The sequence below is a fragment of the Eurosta solidaginis genome, chromosome 3 (assembly GCF_040869045.1).
Source record: "Eurosta solidaginis isolate ZX-2024a chromosome 3, ASM4086904v1, whole genome shotgun sequence".
NCBI classification, from domain to species: Eukaryota; Metazoa; Arthropoda; class Insecta; order Diptera; family Tephritidae; genus Eurosta; species Eurosta solidaginis.
The window spans coordinates 219,290,912-219,313,029 of NC_090321.1; the positions used below are offsets into that span (position 1 = coordinate 219,290,912).

The 22,118-nt window shown below is 36.8% G+C and overlaps 1 protein-coding gene across 12 annotated transcripts in view; it reads right to left on the bottom strand.

The window, feature by feature from the left end:
* The window catches only part of Pkn (serine/threonine-protein kinase N), a 278,814-nt gene that overhangs the window by 101,731 nt on the left and 154,965 nt on the right, over positions 1-22,118 (bottom strand). For 6 of the 12 annotated variants that reach the window (XM_067775173.1, XM_067775174.1, XM_067775170.1 and 3 more), the window contains exon 2: positions 7,990-8,447. The exons of 4 other annotated variants lie outside the window; for them this stretch is intronic. In XM_067775173.1, coding sequence (XP_067631274.1) covers positions 7,990-8,262 — 273 coding nt within the window. In that variant the 5' untranslated portion in view covers positions 8,263-8,447. Of the gene's footprint in view, positions 1-7,989; positions 8,472-22,118 lie in introns of all 12 variants that reach the window. 2 more of the 12 variants (XM_067775172.1, XM_067775171.1) reach the window with 2 other exon arrangements.

A 22,118-nucleotide genomic window follows, 5' to 3' on the forward strand; every position in this document is an offset into this window, starting at 1 on the left:
CGTCAGAGGAAGTATAAGAGGGGATACTAGTACTAACACAAGACGGGGAGACGCGGCAAACAAATGCATTATTTAGGAGGTCGGGACAGAGGGAACAATCAGAACTGTCACTTACATGTACACGAAGATGTTTTAAATTACACCACAAAACATGATTCGGCAATGATGTGTCCAACATTTTACTAAAATATTTACACTTCTCTTGCTTTATAATAGCAGTGGTCTCGTTCCGGACAAGCTTGTATTCACGCCAATTGGTTTCATTGCGGTTCATTTTCCAAACGGAGTATCTTTTATTACGCTTGATGATCATTGTTCGAACTGATCTGTTGAACCAAGGGCAAGATGGTTTACCCAGATAGGTACGTACCGGAACATGAGCCGTATAGAGATTTCCCAGGATACCATTCAAAAATCTTAATTTTTCATGTACCGAGCTTAGACCCCAACAAACCGACCAGTTAATGTGAGCAATGTCATTTAATAGATTGTTTACGTTCAGCATTCGGTAATCTGGGAAATGGGGCGGACTAGAAGCTATATCATTGTCATTAAACTTAATGTCAAACGAACAGAAAATTAGGTCATGGTCCGAGGCAAACGACATTTGATCAAACTTTAGAACAATTGACACATCAGACACAATGAAATAATCGAGAAGACTAGGACAGCAATTTTGTCCGAACCTTGTGGGAACAGACATGTTAACTACACCAAGACCAACACCGGAAACATCGTCTAACAGGCGGTTGCTATATACGTCACTACATAAAAGGTTTACATTAAAATCTCCACATATAATAATATCAGTAAAATCAACAGCGACTGAGGACAACATTGTAAAGTATTCCTTAACACTACAATATTTATGAGGATTATAAACACACGATAAAAGAACTTTGGACAATGGACTAGACACTTCAACTAACAAATGCTCAGTACCGCTATCAGATATACCTGATATTAACCGACTCCTAAGATACTTTCTACAATATATAGCTACACCACCACCCTTTTTATCCTTCCTATCCATCCTATACAGTACGTAGTCTTTTATGTCAAAATGGGCGTCCTTGACTTCAGATCTAAACCAGGTTTCGGATACGCAAATAACGTCAACACACGACGGTTCGACGTTTGGTTGTTTTTTGTATTTTTTTTTTTTTTTTGATTTCATATATTTTTTATTTTTTTTTATTTTACAAAATGTTTTTTATTTTATATTTTTTTTATTTTATATTTTGTTTTGGTTTATATATTTTTTTATTTTATATTTTTTTTGTTTTGTTCTATTTTTATAACTTTCATGAACATAAAATAGTATATTAACTCTGGTCCGATGTTTGTAACGTTGAGAAATATAGAAGATAGACTCACCATTAAGTATACCGAATTGATCAGGGCGACGAACTGAGTTGATATAGCCATGTCCGTCTGTCCGTCCGTCTGTCTGTTTGAACGCAAACTAGTCCCTCAAATTTTGAGATATCTCAATGAAATTTGGCACAAGGATGTATTTTTGGATTATATTAGACATTTGTCGGATCCGGTATGATCGGACCACTATAACATATATCTCCCATACAACCGATCGTTCAGATAACACGATTTTGGTCATTCCTGCCGCAATTTAGAAAGTATAAACGTGAAACTCGGTGATATATATTCTATATCATAGACGATATCCTGAAAAAATCACTTTGGTCGGAGCTATATATAGTACATATCCCATACAACCGATCGTTCAGATAGGAAGATTTTTGGCAATTTCTCCCTTAATTTCCAATATAAAAATGGTGAACTTGGTGATATTTATTCTAATATATCATAGCAGATTTCCTGTAAAAATCATTTCGATCGGAGCTATATATAATACGGCGAAAAACTTAGGTGTAATATTTTTAGAACTGTTGGAAAAGTGTATGGAATGCTTCGTACACTATGGTTAACACAGTATTTCACGCCTTTGCACATAAGACTACTTCTCGCTAAAGCGTACTTAATACCTACGCTACTCCATGGTTGTGTGATTTACTCAAACTGTGACTATCTGTGCAAGAACAAACTAAATGTTGTTTACAACAACATTGCTAGATATGTTTATGGGTTGAAAAGACTTGACCACGTATCAAAACATGCTGAAAGGTTGCTAAACATTTCTTTCGAAAATCTTTTAAAAGTCAAAACACTGTCCTTCCTCCATAAGTTGATACACATGACTATCTATATCGTAAGCTTATTTTTCTGCAATCATCAAGATCGGTGCTTCTTCTTAAGCACATTAGATACCGCACGTTAACCTCTGAGCGCCAATTCTTTGTTACTGCAATACCTCTTTGGAACTCCCTACCTACAAGTCTTCGACTCTTAAGTAATGCTCTGCACTTCAAAAAAGAGCTAACATCATTTTTTAACGACTCTTAAACTGGATCTAAAATTGATGTTGTTAAAATGTTCATTTCTAAGTCCTTTTCCTTTCTCTGTGTCTTCTTTCTTCATTTGTTAAATACTATTTGATCTATACCCAGCCAAATGTTATCATCACTACTGCTGTCTTTTAATATTTATTAATTACTTTTATTTAGTTTTAAGATTTACATTTACATACATAAATATTTCACTATTATCCGTTATATTTAATTTAATTTGATTAATCTAATTTATTATTATTATAAATGTTCAATTTTTAGAGCTCATGCTATTCATGACTAGCACTGTTAAATAATTTGTCAAAATTGTTGTGCTGGGAACAAATTTTCAAATAAATACATTCATACATACATACATATAATATATATCCCATATAACCGATCGTTCAGATTAGGGGGTTTTTTCCCATTTTTTTTTTTTATGTTTATCTTAAAAATCGTTTAGGTATGTACATCTGTTCACTATATATTTCTTATCTTATGCATGCGATTATTTGGAGACTACGAACGGGATAAGATTATTGTTCAGCACCATTCATGAAAGTCCCGTCCTTACTTGTTTTTGTTTGTTTTTTTTTTTTTTACTTTATATATTTTTTTATTTAATATGAATAGTAGTAATAATAATTCTAAAGCAATAAGAAATAAATTGTTGACTTTCAATAAATTCATATATTGAGATAAAAAATACGTTGTTACGTTGTTTGTATATCGACTGCTGAGTGGATATTACTCTATCTCGGCTGCCATTTCGAAAACGTCTTTTCTCAGAAAACGATTACATAACGCCATTTTCAAAATTTTTTTTTGCAAAATCGCCTTATTTAAGAAATCGTTTGAAGAACGGCCTATCTCAGATATTGTTTAAAAAAAATTCTGAAATAGAGCATTAACTATTCAAACGTTTTCTGAGATAGGACGTTTTAGAAACGGTAACCGATAGTCGACATGTTATACATAACCTAAATAAAAATTTTAAGTTTACAAACGGCGATGGTTACTTAGGACATGTTTCTGAATTTCACTTCTTCATCAGCTAGCTTTTCGGGCTAGCAGCTAAAGGCTTGCACTGATATGAATGTTGGAGATTCGAGTTCAACGCTCAGCTCCCGAAAAGCTAGCTGATGAAGAAGTGAAATTCAGAAACATGTCCTAGTAACCATCGCCGTTTGTAAACTTACAATTTTTCTCTAATATCAATTACAAAAACCATTGTATAAAGCAATATGAGCAAAGCTCGCTAATTAAATACATATAAAAATTTTAACTTGTGATTACAACAAGATAGTGAAAGTGGACTAGTCATACACCCGACAGCCTGTACTCCTGTATTTTGAGGGGCCATACATCAATAAATCGATTGAACTTTATCTTACACATTTCGAATATGTATCATAAATTACACGAAAAATTCAGATACGATTTTAATCTAAAAGCTTCAAATACTACATAAACTGTTATAATTTGATCAATGCCACTAGCCGATAAGCGAAGGTGTTTACACGTAATCGCAGAGGCACTTGAACCACAAACAGCATAATGGTAACATGCACTTGGCATTAATTACAAACAAAAAAACCCATGCTCACTCATCCCCGCATAACAACTAATATGTATGTATGCACAATATGCGTTTATCAAAAATAAAGAAGAAACAAATTTAAAAAGAAATACGATAAGTAAACATATTTGTAAATGGCCAATGAGCTGAGCCGCTAAACGACAAGAAGGCGAATGGCCGCACATGCCACTGTACAAGCAGAGAACTAGGGCAGGTGATTTAATTTTGGTAATGAACTAACCGGATAACCGTGTCTAAGCTTAGTTTCTAATTTTAATAGTACCTGAAATTTCGAAAAGTTTGCATTACAATCCAAAAACTATCGAAAAAATATTATTATTTTTGTTACAACCATTAGAGCAACTCATGAAAGCTCGTAAACCTCGCCGACTCATATAAAAAATCGTTTTATTTGCGATTTTTGTATGGTTGCGAGGCATTTGCCAGTTTGAGCGAGATCCCTTATTAACATCTTATTAACAGAAAAATGTTGACATTTTTTGTACGTGACACGCGTCTATTTGTACGGGACACATGAAAATCCAGTAAGCTATGTTGATTCTAAGGGACGAAAATCAATGTTTTTTAAACGGTTTTATTTAGCTTGACTTGACTGGCTGGCTGGCTAGTTGGCTGGCCGGCACGAATTTTTTATTTGAAATTTAAGTAACTTACCGATAAGCTACAAGCTTGAAACTTGGAATATAGTTCAGAATACGATGACAATGCAATAAGAAAAAAAAACTCCGATAGGTGGCACATGAATCGAAATATTTCAAAAAATCGTATTTGTGGTCCGATTTGGTTCATATTTAGAACACATAATACATACATGAATAGAAAGCGAACTATGAAAAAAATCGCCGCTAGGTGGTGCAAGGATCGAGATACTCAAAAAAATCGTATTTGTGGTCCGATTTGGTCCATATTTGGAACACATAATACATATATGAATAGAAAGCGACTATGATGTCCGATTTGGCTCATATTTGGAACAAATATTACATGCAGTCCGGTAGAAGTGACATTCAAATATTTTGGAGTTCGAGGAGGGACAAGCATACGTGGCGCAGAGTCGAGTAAAGTCTTTGGAAGGATTATGAATCGAGGACTTAGATTGTAATAAATTGTCAGGAAAGAGTCCTTGTAATAATGTGTCACTAAATGAACTAAATAGAATAAGAAATAATAGGCAATTAAATAAAGACTAAACACTTTTTATTCAGACAATTAAACAAAAGCGTTGGACGCGTAAAATTTCTATTGATATTCATAAGTAAGACTAACTGAACCTTAATCAGGTTATGCTACGACTCACATTTTTAAAAATTTCATGCGCCCAACGCTTTTATTTAATTGTCGATCAACGCCCTAGATTGATGAGGAGTGTGATGACTAGTACCTAGGACCTACCTAATTATTTTCTAGCTTTTAGTATTATTATTACTTCATGTAAGTATTGTTTTCAATAAAAGCGTTTAATTTAAAAAATGTTTTTTATTATTTTATTTCTGTTCTAGATATTACTTTTATTTACGTATCCAAAAAATCAGATACTACCTCCCTTACTGGCTAATATACAGCCGAGGAATACCCGGGCTACCGGTTTATATTGATCTCTAAAACAAATACACACATTCAAAAAACATTGTTGTTATGGGGGAACATGGAAAATCAGAATAATTGAATTAATTTTCATGGCCAAGAAAACAATATCCATTTGTAGTTTGTATGTATGTTGGCTACGTCTGCGACCAGTTAACATTAAAAAAAAAACTATACATTGCAATGGAAATGAATGAAGACGGCACACGAACAAACTCATTACGCATGCTAGCAAATAATGGGGTCGAAATGGCGTCGAATATACCCAAGAAGCATTTGGGCTTGAGTACCATTAGAGCTCATGTTGATAACTAGCATATCTCTAAAATCTCAAGAGTTGTTACGAAACAGTGGTTCAACTTCATATGTCCGAAACTGTCCCGTCGATTTTATTCAAATTTGCAAGATAGCTTCGCAGCAACCCGCAGAGTGTTCCTGTGAAGTTTCTACCGATCTATATTTTGTATTGACTGTAATGAAATATATAATATTAATCTACATAGTAGTTTCTTATCACAAAACTGATTTTTACTGATTTTTAATTTTTCTTGCTTTTTTACGTTATCCCTATATATATTTAAAAAAAATGGTCCTCCCCCACCCCCCTAGAACGTAAAAAAGCAAGAAAAATTTAAAATTAGTAAAAAGTCGTGTTGTGATAAGAAACTACTATGTAGATTAGTATTATATATTACAGTCGATACAAAATACAGTTCCCCCCCCCCGGCCCAAGAACCGCGCATGGGTATATAGATAGGCCTATTAATCATAAGCCACTGATAACTGAAGCTCCGATTTAGTCATTACCGGAAGATGCTATGGCAGTAAACATAATTTACATATAATAACATTCGATTAATTCGCGAATTTATGTTCCATTAAATGTAAGAAAATAAATATTTATTTATTTAATTTTTCAAATTTAGACTGAATTTTATTGACTTTCTCTCTCGTTCTTTCACTGCTTTATTGTAATTAATTATTTTCATGCTAATAAAAACTATTTTTTAATGAAAAGTATAACTTCTCTCGCGAGCACCCATTTTTTTTTATCATACATTTTCTGTAAAATCTATTCGTTGATGTTTTTAATAAATGTAGATTTAGAGATCGAATAGTTCTATCCATAGGTTGGCATTTTGATTCGGTGTGGAGGTTCAACAGTTCTAGAAACCGAATAGACCTTCTATTTGTCGCTATTTTGAATATGTGTGTGCCCCAAACTTTGAATAAATGTAGGGGTCCAATTACTCTACATAGAGATAAAATAGTTCTCTCTTGATTGATGTTTTGAATAAATTTAGGGGTCCACTTATTCTAGAGATCAAATAATCTATCCAAGTATTACTAGATACGAGCCGGACCCGTGCGCATCTTCAGCAACCAATATAAAAGTCTCTTATCAGATATCAATAGAAATCAGCTGTTCTATCTATCAATTAAAACGTATAGCTTGCGCTGCCATCTGGTGTATGACAGAAGATGTCGGCAATGCTGTGCAAATATTCACAATAGTGCCATGGTATAAATAGATTTCTTTGTGCGCTCATAATCGTTTGTTTTTAACAAATTATTTTAATAAAATATAGCTAAACAAAAGCGCTACGACCAAAATTACCCAAAGCTCGCTAATAGCCCGAATCTCCATCTTTACAATCAAAACTTTATATATACATTTGGATTCCAAATAAGAGCGAAAAAGGGACCCGTACGTAAAAGCAGCAATTAAAAAATAAATAAATGTAAGGCGCGATAACCTCCGAAGAGATCTAAGGCCGAGCTTCTCTTCCAATTTGCGTCGTGCTCCTCTTGATTTTTCCCTACAAATTGGCCGGACGGGACCTACATGTTTTATGCCGACTCCGAACGGCATCTGCAAGGCAGATGAGTTTTCACTGAGAGCTTTTCATGGCAGAAATACAATCGGAGCGCTTGCCAGACACTGCCGAGGGGCGACCCCGCTTAGAAAAATTTTCTTTTAATTGAAAAATCTTATTTCTAAAATTTTGATGTTGCTTTGCCCGGGAGTTGAACCCAGGGCATACGGTGTGATAGGCGGAGCACGCTACCATCACACCACGGTGGCCGCCGTTAGAAATTAGAAATAATATATATGATTTTGACTGTGTGAAGAGACCAACTATGCTTAAGATCGAACTGTTCTTTCTATAGGTTCATCTTTATCATGATAACTATTTCAAGGGAGCGTGAAATCACTGATTTTCCATAAACAAAAACATAACTTGTTGACCTTCCCCGTTCAACCTTAATCCGAAAGCGTCTAGCCGGTTTGGCGTAAGTCACATGCAACATTTTAACAACTTAACATCGAAACTCTACACTTATAATATTAATAAAATACCACAAATATTAATAAATATACGAAAATTTTACCTCATCACTGAAAAATACCGACGAGGCATGTGTGCTAACTGTGACACAAACCGTACCGCGACGCAATGATTTCAATGATCCTTTAGATACTTTCCGCACGCGTATCGTTTTGAGTGAACGAGATCGTGGTGGCAGCTCCATAGGCGTTGGCGGATATGATGGCTCAGGTGTGGAAGCAGCGGTCGCATTTGTTGCATGAGGTGCTGACGACGAAGATGCAGACGGTCCATGTAGACTAAAATGAGATTTGACGCGAAGGAAAAATGCATTCATATGGCACAGAAGTGGTTTGCTTAGAGCAATGGACGTGTTTTTTGTTCTTCGACAAAGCCAAATGCGGTTGATACTTATTTAACCAATTTTAAATTCGCGAAACGTTTAAATAATTTGTTTAGATTTTTTTTTTTGCTTTGTACTATTTATAGCCTTTCCTTATTTTTAAAATTCCATTTGTTATTCTATTAATTAATATATCTTTTTTGCTATTGCTTTTAATATTATAATTGTGGTTTCACCTGCCAGCCCTGCCACCGCCAATTTTTTACACTTTCACTAAGTACTATTCTTTATTTCTACATTAGACCCTTCTACAAAAAAATTTATTTCGCCAAACATACCCACGAGTTTTTTTTTTTGTGTCAGCAGTTGACTCGAAAAATGATCTTTAGACATAATCTCTACAACTTTCAGACACAATGCATACAGGCCAAAATAGGATGGATGACCCAAGGTCAACGACAATAACGCCAATTGACCTTATGACCATTCAAATGGCCATAAAGTCAATTGAAGATAGTCTAATGAAATGGTCACAACGTTTAATTTCAAATGGTTAGAATTTCAACGGGAGCCGCCATGGTGTGGTGGTAGCGTGCTCCGCCTACCACACCGAGGATCCTAGGTTCAGTCCCCAGGCAAAGCAACATCAAAAATTAAGAAAAACGTTTTTCTAAGTGGTAGTGATTCAGCAAGCACTCCGAGTGTGTTACCGCCATGGGAAGCTTCTTAGTGAAAACTTATATGCTTTGGGTAGGGACCATAAATCCTCGTGAACTTTTCCATAGACTACTACACAGATCATTTCATCTGAGTTTTTTCATAGAAAGACTTATTTCTCTTTGTCTAGTCAGTTCAAAGAAGTAGTTGTTTTGATTCTCCATTCGATTTCTAGGCTGGTATTGTTCTAGCAGTACTGGTCGAGTGTCCTAATTTTTGATAAATATAATATTAATCGCCTCTGGAATAGTTTTACAACCATTCTACTGCACCAATTTCTCTACGCTGAGCATAGAAACCCACTTTTCCTAATGGCATCCATTTCTCCTAGATCAGCGCTACCTCAAACGAACCCTTCTCAAGGTGTACGAGTTCGCTCGACGCCAGTTTACTATATTGAAGGCTTTTCTGTAAGACCCGCAGAAAAATTAAGCTGCTTGTTCTCCTCCAACACCTGCATCGTGACGTCTACGTCCTATTCGACTTAAGGCTTTGAAGGTCCCCTTCAATCTCGTCCGCTTTTTGCATGCCAGAATTTTGTTCTGTGTTGCAGGTTTATCAGTGCGACTCGCAATACTGCTTGTACAACATATCTTCCGCCGCTTGTTTATTTGCAATATGTAGTGCTTACCCTCCTCCGTAGGTCCAGATTCAACAAGTAGCTCCCAATTATGTGTTTATATATTTGAGTTTTGACTGCAGAAGGCTCAGCGTGTCTTATGACTCCATCACGCATGGTATCTATACTTGGACTTTCTGTATAGTGGGGAGATGCGCTTTATCCAAAACCCCAATTCGCGGGCTCGTGCCTTGCCTTTGGAGATTTGGAACAACTACCTCTAGCCAACTCAAGCTCGTGATGTTGGCGCATGCTACCATCTTTAGTTCATTGTACCACCCCACCGTATGGTAGATTGGAAGCGGATTACTTCTCGCATCTTCCTGCGCAATAAACTCCCTTATAATAATAAACAATTTTTTTTTGTGAATGCGTTGTAATACAGCCGATTATACATCCCCAAATCATCCAATAGACACAGTCCGCATAACGCCTTGGATTAGGGTGGTTAGCAGTTCTTCGTTACCTACAACCCGCCACTGGCATAGATGCAAGCCCTTAAACTCAGCCACATGGTCGGGCGCTTTGGAATATATTTTTTTCTGAAACGGTCTAATATACATACAAAGAACTTGGTCAGTAAATACAAATAGTAATAAAAAGAAGTTTCAGATATAAAGAATGGCAAAATGTTGTTTACGAAATATGAACGTGCCTAATATGGGTTATAGCCAACAACAACAAAATACCTTATTTAGCGGTTAATTGTTCTGTGAATGTTTTAAACAAATAAAAGCAATCACAGTCACATATACACATAGTACATATTTACAAGGCATCGACAGCGAAACAGGAATAACAATGAGAATTTATTATTGAGTAAAAGAATAGGGGAAAAATCTCTCATTAATCAAAAGCGAAAAGTGCCGCTGAAAGCATCATCTCATGTTTTTCTGTTTTTTTTTTTTTGTATTTTTCTTATTTTTGCTTTATTATTATGTTTCTGACACGATTTGTAAAGCCGTAATGATACTATTGTATTATCTTTTTTTGCGTTTTGTTTGGTTTTTGTTTTTTTTTTTTGTTGTTGTTATTGCTGTTGTATTTAAAGCGTAAATTAGTTTTTTCTTACTTTAATGAGTTTGTTGACATATAATGTTGTTTATTTTATATTTGCAGTTTTTATTGCAACCTGCATTGGAATTGTATGCACCTTTTTTTCTTGTATTTCGAAAAATAACATCGAATAATAGACCCGTCTTCGGATCGGATAGATCTCTTTTCTATTATTATCTTACGATCCGGACCCGTGCGCATCTTGCGCAACCAATATAAAAGTCTCTTATCAAATATCAACAAAAATCAGCTGTTCTATCAATCAATTAAAACTTACAGCTTGCGCCGCAATCTGGCGTATGATAGCAACTGCCAGTAATGCAGTGCAAATATTCACAATAGTGCCTTAGTACAAATATATTTCTTTGTGTGCTCTCAATCCTTTATTTTTAACAAATTATTTTAATAAAATATAGCTAAACAAAAGCTATACGACCAAAATTGCTCGCTAATAGCCCGAATCTCCATTTACAACCAAAACTTTATTTATAGATTTGGATTCCAACACTCAGAAAAAACTTGAATGAAATGGTACTTAAGAAATTTTTTCCTCTTCGCATGGCCAAAATTTCTTCAAAATGAGGAAAAGTTCCTCAATTTGAAGAATTTTTCCTCATTTTAAAGAAATTTGGTCATGCGAACGAGGAAAAAATGTTTTAAGTGCCATTTCACTCCCATTTTTCTTCAATCGAGAGAAATTTTTTTCTGAGTGAAATAAGAGCGAAAAAGGGACCCGTACATAAAACAGCAATTAGAAATAATATATCGCTAGCTTAATGTGAAAATGTGCTAAGTCACTTTTTACGAATTTTACAGGAGACGAAAAAAACTGAACAATTTTTGAAATAACCTTTTGAATTTGTTCATTCCATATATTCCACTGCGTGATCTTTGGCATAATAGATTATTTATCGAAATAACTCATAAAACGATTTCTGTGGTCGTATAAATCGTTCGTGTACCTTAATAGTGCTTTTTACCGGAACGTACCGGATCTATATCCGGCAAAGGGCCATCAACATTGGTAACACTCCCCAAAGCCTTCGGGGAGTGTATTTATCGTTAATACAACAACAACAACAAAGCACAAAGAAATGACTAGTAATTCAGATTGATATTATTGACAGGTTGACTTAGCACATTTTTTGTAACAGCTGACGACTTAGCACATTTAAACATCATTGCCCACAGCACGTAAAAATTAAAAATTGAAATATTTTTTTGTGATCGACGTATTTTGAATTCAGTTTTAAAACTGCATTAAAATACAATCTTTCAAAAAAAGTGACTTAGCACATTTTCACATTAAGCTAACGATATATGATTCTGAATTTTATTGTAACCGGTACCAGGTTTGGTGTCGATTCCATTAGAACCGTGAATATCGGTTCTGCTGTAGCAAACGAATAATAAATTATATATATATATAATATATTAAACATTTTTGGTGTTTTTAATGACCTTCTGGTGCCAGAGTTGTTAAGAAATGCATTACAATTGAGCCTCAGAGGATCGCATTGCAACACTTTTTCGGTGTTCTGATATATTTAATAAAAAAAAATTTAATCATTATACCAATGTATCAACTTACCAAAGAACTAACTGGTTAACTACCAAATGAAGTAATCGCCTTACTAGCTGGGTAACTTTACAGTTAACTTAACAATGAACTGACGGCTAACTACTTAGTAAACTTACCGGCTAGCTGCCCAGTAAGCTTACCGGTTAATTAAACCCGTTAATCCCCCACTAAACTTATCGGTGGACTAACTGATTAGGTAAGGTTGAACTGCTAGCTGTGCCACCGCTCGATCGCTTTCTCCTCCAACCTGCACTTCTTACAACTGCTAACAGTGAGTAGACCTGGCGACCCCGAACTCCTCATGGATCTAGGGGTGGGAGGGCGGTATGACCTAGAAGGGCTTGGTACCGGGCTTTGTACCGGAACGTACCGCACCTGCATCCGGCAAGGGGCCATGAACATCGATAAACTCCCAAAGGCCTTCGGGGAGTGTCCTTATCGCTAAAACAACAACAACAGGCCTAAGTCAAAAGCATGTGGCACGAGAAGACAGTCTTCAGTCAAAAGCCCATCATGAGCATACTGATAGGAGTAGCCTTGCTAGTCTGAGGTTGTAAGATATTTTGTACAAGGTTTCTCCTGCAGGGTCATCCCTTTTAGCTTTGGTCAAGCCCAATTCGGGACCTTATAGCTCCTAGTAAATAAGAACAACTCCGGTTTCTCTGCATCTAGCAATTTCATCTGCAATACAGAATCCCTCATTGACCCTGTGCCCCAGGAACCAATGTGTGGTGCACACGGTTTTTTGGCCTATTTCCAGAACAGATCGTCGACAATACAGTGTTAGATAAAAATTGATATGATTTGATATCCGCTTGGCTGTCGATAAAAATAAAGATCTCCTTGTCGATAGTGTGTTGTTCTATCGAAACGCTTCCATGACAGCTGATACTTCTGTTTGGAAGACACTACAATAATCAGGTAGTCTGAAAAAGAGTTGGAGGTCTCGGTACTGTGAAAAGACCCCGCTTGCAACCCTACCATTTAATTTAGAACCGTCAATGTATACGGAAATACTGCTGTTCGCGAAACACCGATCTCATCCAATCATCTCTGCTGGGAATGTTACCATAGACCTGCTGTCCTCAACTATAATTGTTTAGTATGCTATTGTTTTAGTACTCCAACTGGAAAAGCAGGCTGACGTTGCCGCTTCTCGATATCCTATTAAATTCAAGGATAAGAATAGGTTTGACGCCTTGCTCAGGGTTGGCCACCATACAACTGCCCCATACAGCAAATTTTAAATGCGCGGTAAAAGTAGAACAGAAAGTTCTTCCAAACCACCGCATGTTTCTATCAAATTTTCAGGTAAATTTTGTCCTCATGACCTCACAGATTTACATACTTTGCACATAAATTTTGAGAAAAATATTTTGAATCACTCTAATGAAAATTTATGCCCGCACATGTATTAAGGATTTATTCAAATTCAAGTAAAGTTGAGGCGGGTACAAGAGTTCTCCTTAAAGCCAAATGAGACTTATGCAAAATCTGGATGCTGCTCTTAGCGGTCTAGGGCTTTACCACCCACGTAATATTAAGAACAGAGAATCGAAATGCAAAATAAGAACAAAAAACATTTATGCAAAATTGGAAGATAAGAGACAATAGCTCAAGTGCATCATATCTAAGCTACAAAGCCCTACTTGAGACAAGCTCATGAACTTTAACCATCACAAAAAAAAAAACAAAAAAATGGCGCGAAAGTAATACAGAATCATGCTATTTATGTAATTAGCACTTCGACGTATGTACATACATATTTAATATACGTAAATAAACATATTTTATTAGAAAACGAAGAAATCAGGTGCTTAAGGCCTACTGAAGTTGAACTTGACACCCGAGTCTAACAGGTGTAGATATAATTATGCATACTTGCATATTAAATGCAATGCTAACCTGCGATTGGGCAAAAGCAATGAAAACTAATTCCCACACAGGCAACTCGAATTTGAGTATTTTGGAATGTGCTTGGGACAGTTGAATTTTTGAATTCGGTAATTTATTACCATAGACAGATACGGTCTTGGAACTTGATGTGTTGGTTGAGTTTATGACTGAAAACAGAAGTTTTGTAAAAATTTAAAAAACGGGCATGGCATCGCAGAAGAGAGTTAAAAAGTTTTTAAGCCATTAAAGATATCATAATGAAACACGCTCCATGCATTTCCCCAACTATTATATATCGTCGGTCGCATGGAACACTAACACGTTTCGATTCCCATGGAAGACTAACACGATTTGTTGTTCGCGTGGAAAACTAACACGTTTCGGCTTCTCGCGAGAGAGACTAATACGTTTCACTTCTTTGCGTGGAAGACTAATAAGGGAAGCTTAAGTCTGCAGGGTCGTGCGAATATTTTTTGCAAAGTTATTTTAATCAATATCGCGGGAACCATAGGTGGTACATGAAAAGTTTATTTTATTCGCGATAACATTTTCTACATTTTTCATTTTGGTCATTTTTTACTTTTTTTACTACAAACTCCACATATAGGTTAAGACACCGTGACAAAGGAACAAAAGAAGAAGAAAATTCCGTTAGATGGTGCACGTATCGAAATATTTAGATGAGAATTTGAAAAATTTTGAATTTTGATATAGATTTTTAAGTAAGTTCTCATTGAGCTACAAAAGTGAAATTTCACAGATAGATTAACACACAGAGACAATGTAAACAAGTAAGGAAGGCTAAGTTCGGGTGTAACATTACATGCTCTGTTGAGAGCTATGGAGACAAAGTAAGGGAAAATCACCATGTAGGAAAATGAATCTAGGGTAACCCTGGAATGTATTTGTATGACATGTGTATCAAATGGATGGTATTAAAGAGTATTTTAAGAGGGTCATGGTTCTATAGGTGGACGCCATTTAGGGATATCGCCATAAAGGTGGACCAGGGCTGACTCTAGAATTTGTTTGTACGATATGGGTATCAAATCAAAGGTGTTTATGAGTATTTTAAAAGGGCGTGGGCCTTAGTTCTATAGGTGGACGCCATTTAGGGATATCGCCATAAAGGTGGACCAGGGGTGACTCTAGAATGTGTTTGTACGATATGGGTATCAAAACAAAGGTGTTTATGAGTATTTTAAAAGAGCGTGGGCCTTAATTCTATAGGTGGACGCCTTTTCGAGATATCGTCATAAAGGTGGACCAGGGGTGACTCGAAAATTTGTTTGTACGATATTGGTATCAAAACAAATGTGTTAATGAGTATTTTAAAAGGGAGTGGGCCTTAGTTCTATATGTGAACTTCTTTTCGAGATATCGCCATAAAGGTGGACCAGGGGTGACTCTAGGATGCGTTTGTACAATATGGGTATCAAATGAAAGGTGTTAATGAGTATTTTAAAAGCGAGCGGGCCTTAGTTCTATGGGTGGACGCCTTTTCGAGATATCGCCATAAAGGTGAACCAGGGGTGACTCTAGAATGTGTTTGTACAATATGGGTATCAAATGAAAGGTGTTAATGAGTATTTTAAGAGGGAGTGGGCCTTAGTTCTATAGGTGGACGCCTTTTCGAGATATCGCCATAAAGGTGGACCAGGGATGACTCTAGAATTTGTTTGTACGATATGGGTACCAAATGAAAGGTGTTAATGAGTATCTTAAAAGGGAGTGGGCCTTAGTTCTATAGGTGGACGTCTTTTCGAGATATAGCCATAAAGGTGGACCAGGGGTGACTCTAGAATGTGTTTGTACAATATGCGTATCAAATCAAAGGTGTTTATGAGTATTTTAAAAGGGCGTGGGCCTTAGTTCTATGGGTGGGCGCCTTTTCGAGATATGGCCATAAAGGTGGACCAGGGGTGACTCTAGAATGTGTTTGTACAATATGGGTATCAAATGAAAGGTGTTAATGAGTATTTTAAAAGGGAATGGGCCTTAGTTCTATAGGTGGACGTCTTTTCGAGATATCGCCATAAAGGTGGACCAGGGGTGACTCTAGAATGTGTTTGTACAATATGGGTATGAAACGAAAGGTGTTAATGGGTATTTTAAAATGGAGCGGGCCTTGGTTCTATGGGTGGACGCCTTTTCGAGATATCGCCATAAAGGTGGACCAGGGGTGACTCTAGAATGTGTTTGTACAATATGCGTATCAAATCAAAGGTGTTTATGAGTATTTTAAAAGGGCGTGGGCCTTAGTTCTATGGGTGGGCGCCTTTTCGAGATATGGCCATAAAGGTGGACCAGGGGTGACTCTAGAATGTGTTTGTACAATATGGGTATCAAATGAAAGGTGTTAATGAGTATTTTAAAAGGGAATGGGCCTTAGTTCTATAGGTGGACGTCTTTTCGAGATATCGCCATAAAGGTGGACCAGGGGTGACTCTAGAATGTGTTTGTACAATATGGGTATGAAACGAAAGGTGTTAATGGGTATTTTAAAATGGAGCGGGCCTTGGTTCTATGGGTGGACGCCTTTTCGAGATATCGCCATAAAGGTGGACCAGGGGTGACTCTAGAATGTGTTTGTACAATATGGGTATCAAATGAAAGGTGTTAATGAGTATTTTAAAAGGGAATGGGCCTTAGTTCTATAGGTGGACGTCTTTTCGAGATATCGCCATAAAGGTGGACCAGGGGTGACTCTAGAATGTGTTTGTACAATATGCGTATCAAATCAAAGGTGTTTATGAGTATTTTAAAAGGGCGTGGGCCTTAGTTCTATAGGTGGACGTCTTTTCGAGATATCGCCATAAAGGTGGACCAGGGGTGACTCTAGAATGTGTTTGTACAATATGGGTATCAAATGAAAGGTGTTAATGAGTATTTTAAAAGGGAATGGGCCTTAGTTCTATAGGTGGACGTCTTTTCGAGATATCGCCATAAAGGTGGACCAGGGGTGACTCTAGAATGTGTTTGTACAATATGGGTATGAAACGAAAGGTGTTAATGGGTATTTTAAAATGGAGAGGGCCTTGGTTCTATGGGTGGACGCCTTTTCGAGATATCGCCATAAAGGTGGACCAGGGGTGACTCTAGAATGTGTTTGTACAATATGCGTATCAAATCAAAGGTGTTTATGAGTATTTTAAAAGGGCGTGGGCCTTAGTTCTATGGGTGGGCGCCTTTTCGAGATATGGCCATAAAGGTGGACCAGGGGTGACTCTAGAATGTGTTTGTACAATATGGGTATCAAATGAAAGGTGTTAATGAGTATTTTAAAAGGGAATGGGCCTTAGTTCTATAGGTGGACGTCTTTTCGAGATATCGCCATAAAGGTGGACCAGGGGTGACTCTAGAATGTGTTTGTACAATATGGGTATGAAACGAAAGGTGTTAATGGGTATTTTAAAATGGAGCGGGCCTTGGTTCTATGGGTGGACGCCTTTTCGAGATATGGCCATAAAGGTGGACCAGGGGTGACTCTAGAATGTGTTTGTACAATATGGGTATCAAATGAAAGGTGTTAATGAGTATTTTAAAAGGGAATGGGCCTTAGTTCTATAGGTGGACGTCTTTTTGAGATATCGCCATAAAGGTGGACCAGGGGTGACTCTAGAATGTGTTTGTACAATATGGGTATGAAACGAAAGGTGTTAATGGGTATTTTAAAATGGAGCGGGCCTTGGTTCTATGGGTGGACGCCTTTTCGAGATATCGCCATAAAGGTGGACCAGGGGTGACTCTAGAATGTGTTTGTACAATATGGGTATCAAATGAAAGGTGTTAATGAGTATTTTAAAAGGGAATGGGCCTTAGTTCTATAGGTGGACGTCTTTTCGAGATATCGCCATAAAGGTGGACCAGGGGTGACTCTAGAATGTGTTTGTACAATATGGGTATGAAACGAAAGGTGTTAATGGGTATTTTAAAATGGAGCGGGCCTTGGTTCTATGGGTGGACGCCTTTTCGAGATATCGCCATAAAGGTGGACCAGGGGTGACTCTAGAATGTGTTTGTACAATATGGGTATCAAATGAAAGGTGTTAATGAGTATTTTAAAAGGGAATGGGCCTTAGTTCTATAGGTGGACGTCTTTTCGAGATATCGCCATAAAGGTGGACCAGGGGTGACTCTAGAATGTGTTTGTACAATATGGGTATGAAACGAAAGGTGTTAATGGGTATTTTAAAATGGAGCGGGCCTTGGTTCTATGGGTGGACGCCTTTTCGAGATATCGCCATAAAGGTGGACCAGGGGTGACTCTAGAATGTGTTTGTACAATATGCGTATCAAATCAAAGGTGTTTATGAGTATTTTAAAAGGGCGTGGGCCTTAGTTCTATGGGTGGGCGCCTTTTCGAGATATGGCCATAAAGGTGGACCAGGGGTGACTCTAGAATGTGTTTGTACAATATGGGTATCAAATGAAAGGTGTTAATGAGTATTTTAAAAGGGAATGGGCCTTAGTTCTATAGGTGGACGTCTTTTCGAGATATCGCCATAAAGGTGGACCAGGGGTGACTCTAGAATGTGTTTGTACAATATGGGTATGAAACGAAAGGTGTTAATGGGTATTTTAAAATGGAGCGGGCCTTGGTTCTATAGCTGGACGTCTTTTCGAGATATAGCCATAAAGATGGACCAGGGGTGACTCTAGAATGTGTTTGTACAATATGGGTATGAAACGAAAGGTGTTAATGGGTATTTTAAAATGGAGGCCTTGGTTCTATGGGTGGACGCCTTTTCGAGATATCGCCATAAAGGTGGACCGGGGGTGACTCTAGAATGTGTTTGTACAATATGCGTATCAAATCAAAGGTGTTTATGAGTATTTTAAAAGGGCGTGGGCCTTAGTTCTATGGGTGGGCGCCTTTTCGAGATATGGCCATAAAGGTGGACCAGGATTCACTCTAGAATGCGTTGGTACAATATGGGTATCAAACGAAAGGTGACAATGAGTATTTTAAAAGGGAGTGGGCCTTAGTTCTATAGGTGGACGCCTTTTCGAGATATCGCCATAAAGGTGGACCAGGGGTGACTCTAGAATTTGTTTGTACGATATGGGTACCAAATGAAAGGTGTTAATGAGTATTTTAAAAGGGAGTGGGCCTTAGTTCTATAGGTGGACGTCTTTTCGAGATATAGCCATAGAGGTGGACCAGGGGTGACTCTAGAATGTGTTTGTACAATATGGGTATCAAATGAAAGGTGTTAATGAGTATTTTAAAAGGGAGTGGGCCTTAGTTCTATAGCTGGACGTCTTTTCGAGATATAGCCATAAAGATGGACCAGGGGTGACTCTAGAATGTGTTTGTACAATATGGGTATGAAACGAAAGGTGTTAATGGGTATTTTAAAATGGAGCGGGCCTTGGTTCTATGGGTGGACGCCTTTTCGAGATATCGCCATAAAGGTGGACCAGGGGTGACTCTAGAATGTGTTTGTACAATATGGGTATCAAATGAAAGGTGTTAATGAGTATTTTAAAAGGGAGTGGGCCTTAGTTCTATAGGTGGACGTCTTTTCGGGATATAGCCATAAAGGGGGACCAGGGGTGACTCTAGAATGTGTTTGTACAATATGGGTATGAAACGAAAGGTGTTAATGGGTATTTTAAAATGGAGCGGGCCTTGGTTCTATGGGTGGACGCCTTTTCGAGATATCGCCATAAAGGTGGCCCAGGGATGACTCTAGAATTTGTTTGTACGATATGGGTACCAAATGAAAGGTGTTAATGAGTATTTTAAAAGGGAGTGGGCCTTAGTTCTATAGGTGGACGTCTTTTCGGGATATAGCCATAAAGGGGGACCAGGGGTGACTCTAGAATGTGTTTGTACAATATGGGTATGAAACGAAAGGTGTTAATGGGTATTTTAAAATGGAGCGGGCCTTGGTTCTATGGGTGGACGTCTTTTCGATATATCGCCATAAAGGTGGACCAGGGGTGACTCTAGAATGTGTTTGTACAATATGGGTATCAAATTAAAGGTATTAATGAGGGTTTTAAAAGGGAGTGGTGGTAGTTGTATATGTGAAGGCGTTTTCGAGATATCGACCAAAATGTGGCACAGGGTGACCCAGACCATCATCTGTCGAGTACCACTAATTTATTTATATATGTAATACCACGAACAGCATTCCTGCCAAGATTCCAAGGGCTTTTGATCTCGCCCTGCAGAACTTTTTCATTATATTTTACTTAATATGGAAGGTGCCACACCCATTTTACAAAGTTTTTTTCTAAAGTTATATTTTGCGCAAACCAATCCAATTACCATGTTTCATCCATTTTTTCGTATTTGGTATAGAATTACGTCATTTTTTTTTCATTTTTCGTAATTTTCGATATCGAAAAAGTGGTCATAGGCGGATTTCGGCCATTTTTTATACCAATACAAAGTGAGTTCATATAATTACGTGAACTGAGTTTAATAAAGAGTAACTTCAAGATGAACTAGAGACTTAAGACTAGAGGCTGATGACAGTATCATATATATTATTTCTAATTCCTGGTTTTATTTACGCGTCCCTTTTTCGCTCTTATTAGGAATCCAAATCTATAAATAAAGTTTTGGTTGTAAAGATGGAGATTCGGGCTATTAGCGATCTTTGGACAATTTTGGTCGTAGTGCTTTTGTTTAGCTATATTTTATTAAAATAATTTGTTAAAAATAAACGATTGTGAGCACACAAAGAAATCTATTTGTACTATGTCACTATTGTGAATATTTGCACTGTATTACCGACAGTTGCTACCATACTACTGATGGTAGCGCAAGCTGTAAGTTTTACTTGATTGATAGAACAGCTGGTTTTTGTTTATGTTTGATAAGAAACTTTTATATTGCATGCGCACGGGTCCGGCTCGTAAAACATAATACAAAAAATTTCGATAGGTGCGCACGAATTGAGATATTAAGAAAAATCGTACGGAACGGGGGAATCTTGCTATCAATTTCCATGAGGCTTCGCACTGAGCTACAATCTTGGAAATACATCCACATACTCACTTGTAGCAATTCAAGCTTGGCATATATGAATAATTTTCAAGTAGCTCAAAAACTAATGTAGCTTGACGTATTTTTCTGATATGTACTATATTGTATACATACAAGTATTTTATGCATTCTGAATTAATAAAAGTAAGTTTTTCATCTTTTAATAAATAAGGCACTAGCACAAAATAAAAAAAAAAATTAGCGTTTCCTTTATCAGCGAAAAATATGTCCTTATATAAATACATAATCTTGCTGAACTTTGATTTCAAAATTTTGACATAGAAATTATAAAAATACGAGCCGGACCCGTGCACATTTTCGCTCTTATCAAATATCAACATAAATCAGCTGCTCTATCAATCAATTAAAACTTACAGCTTGCGCTGCCATCTGGCATCTGTAGCAACTGCCGGTAATGCAGTGCAAATATTCACAATAGTGCCATAGTAAAAATAGATTTCTTTGTGTGCTCACAATCGTTTATTTTTCACAAATTATTTTAATAAAATATAGCTAAACAAAAGCCCTACGACTAAAATTGCACAAAGCTCGTTAATAGCCCGAATCTCCATCTTTACAACCAAAAATTTATTTATAGATTTGGATTCCAAATAAGAGCGAAAAAGGGACCCGTACATAAAAAAGCAATAAGAAATAATATACATGATTTATGAGATAAAAATATAAAGGTGTAGCGCAATAAATTGACTATAACTATATTGATAAGTTGACTCCTTCTCTGCCAACTTTCCAATCCAAGTAATGTGTGCTCCACTTTTATATTTTTATTTCTCATAAATATTTTTACAATTTCTATGTCAAAATTTTAAAATCAAAGTTCAGCAAGAATATGTTTTTATATAAGGACATATTTTTTGCTGATTTTTGTCCATTTATATAAAGCAAATGCTTATAATTTTTTTATTTTCATTTTATTTTATATTAGTTTCGTTGGATTTTTTCCGACAATTTTCATA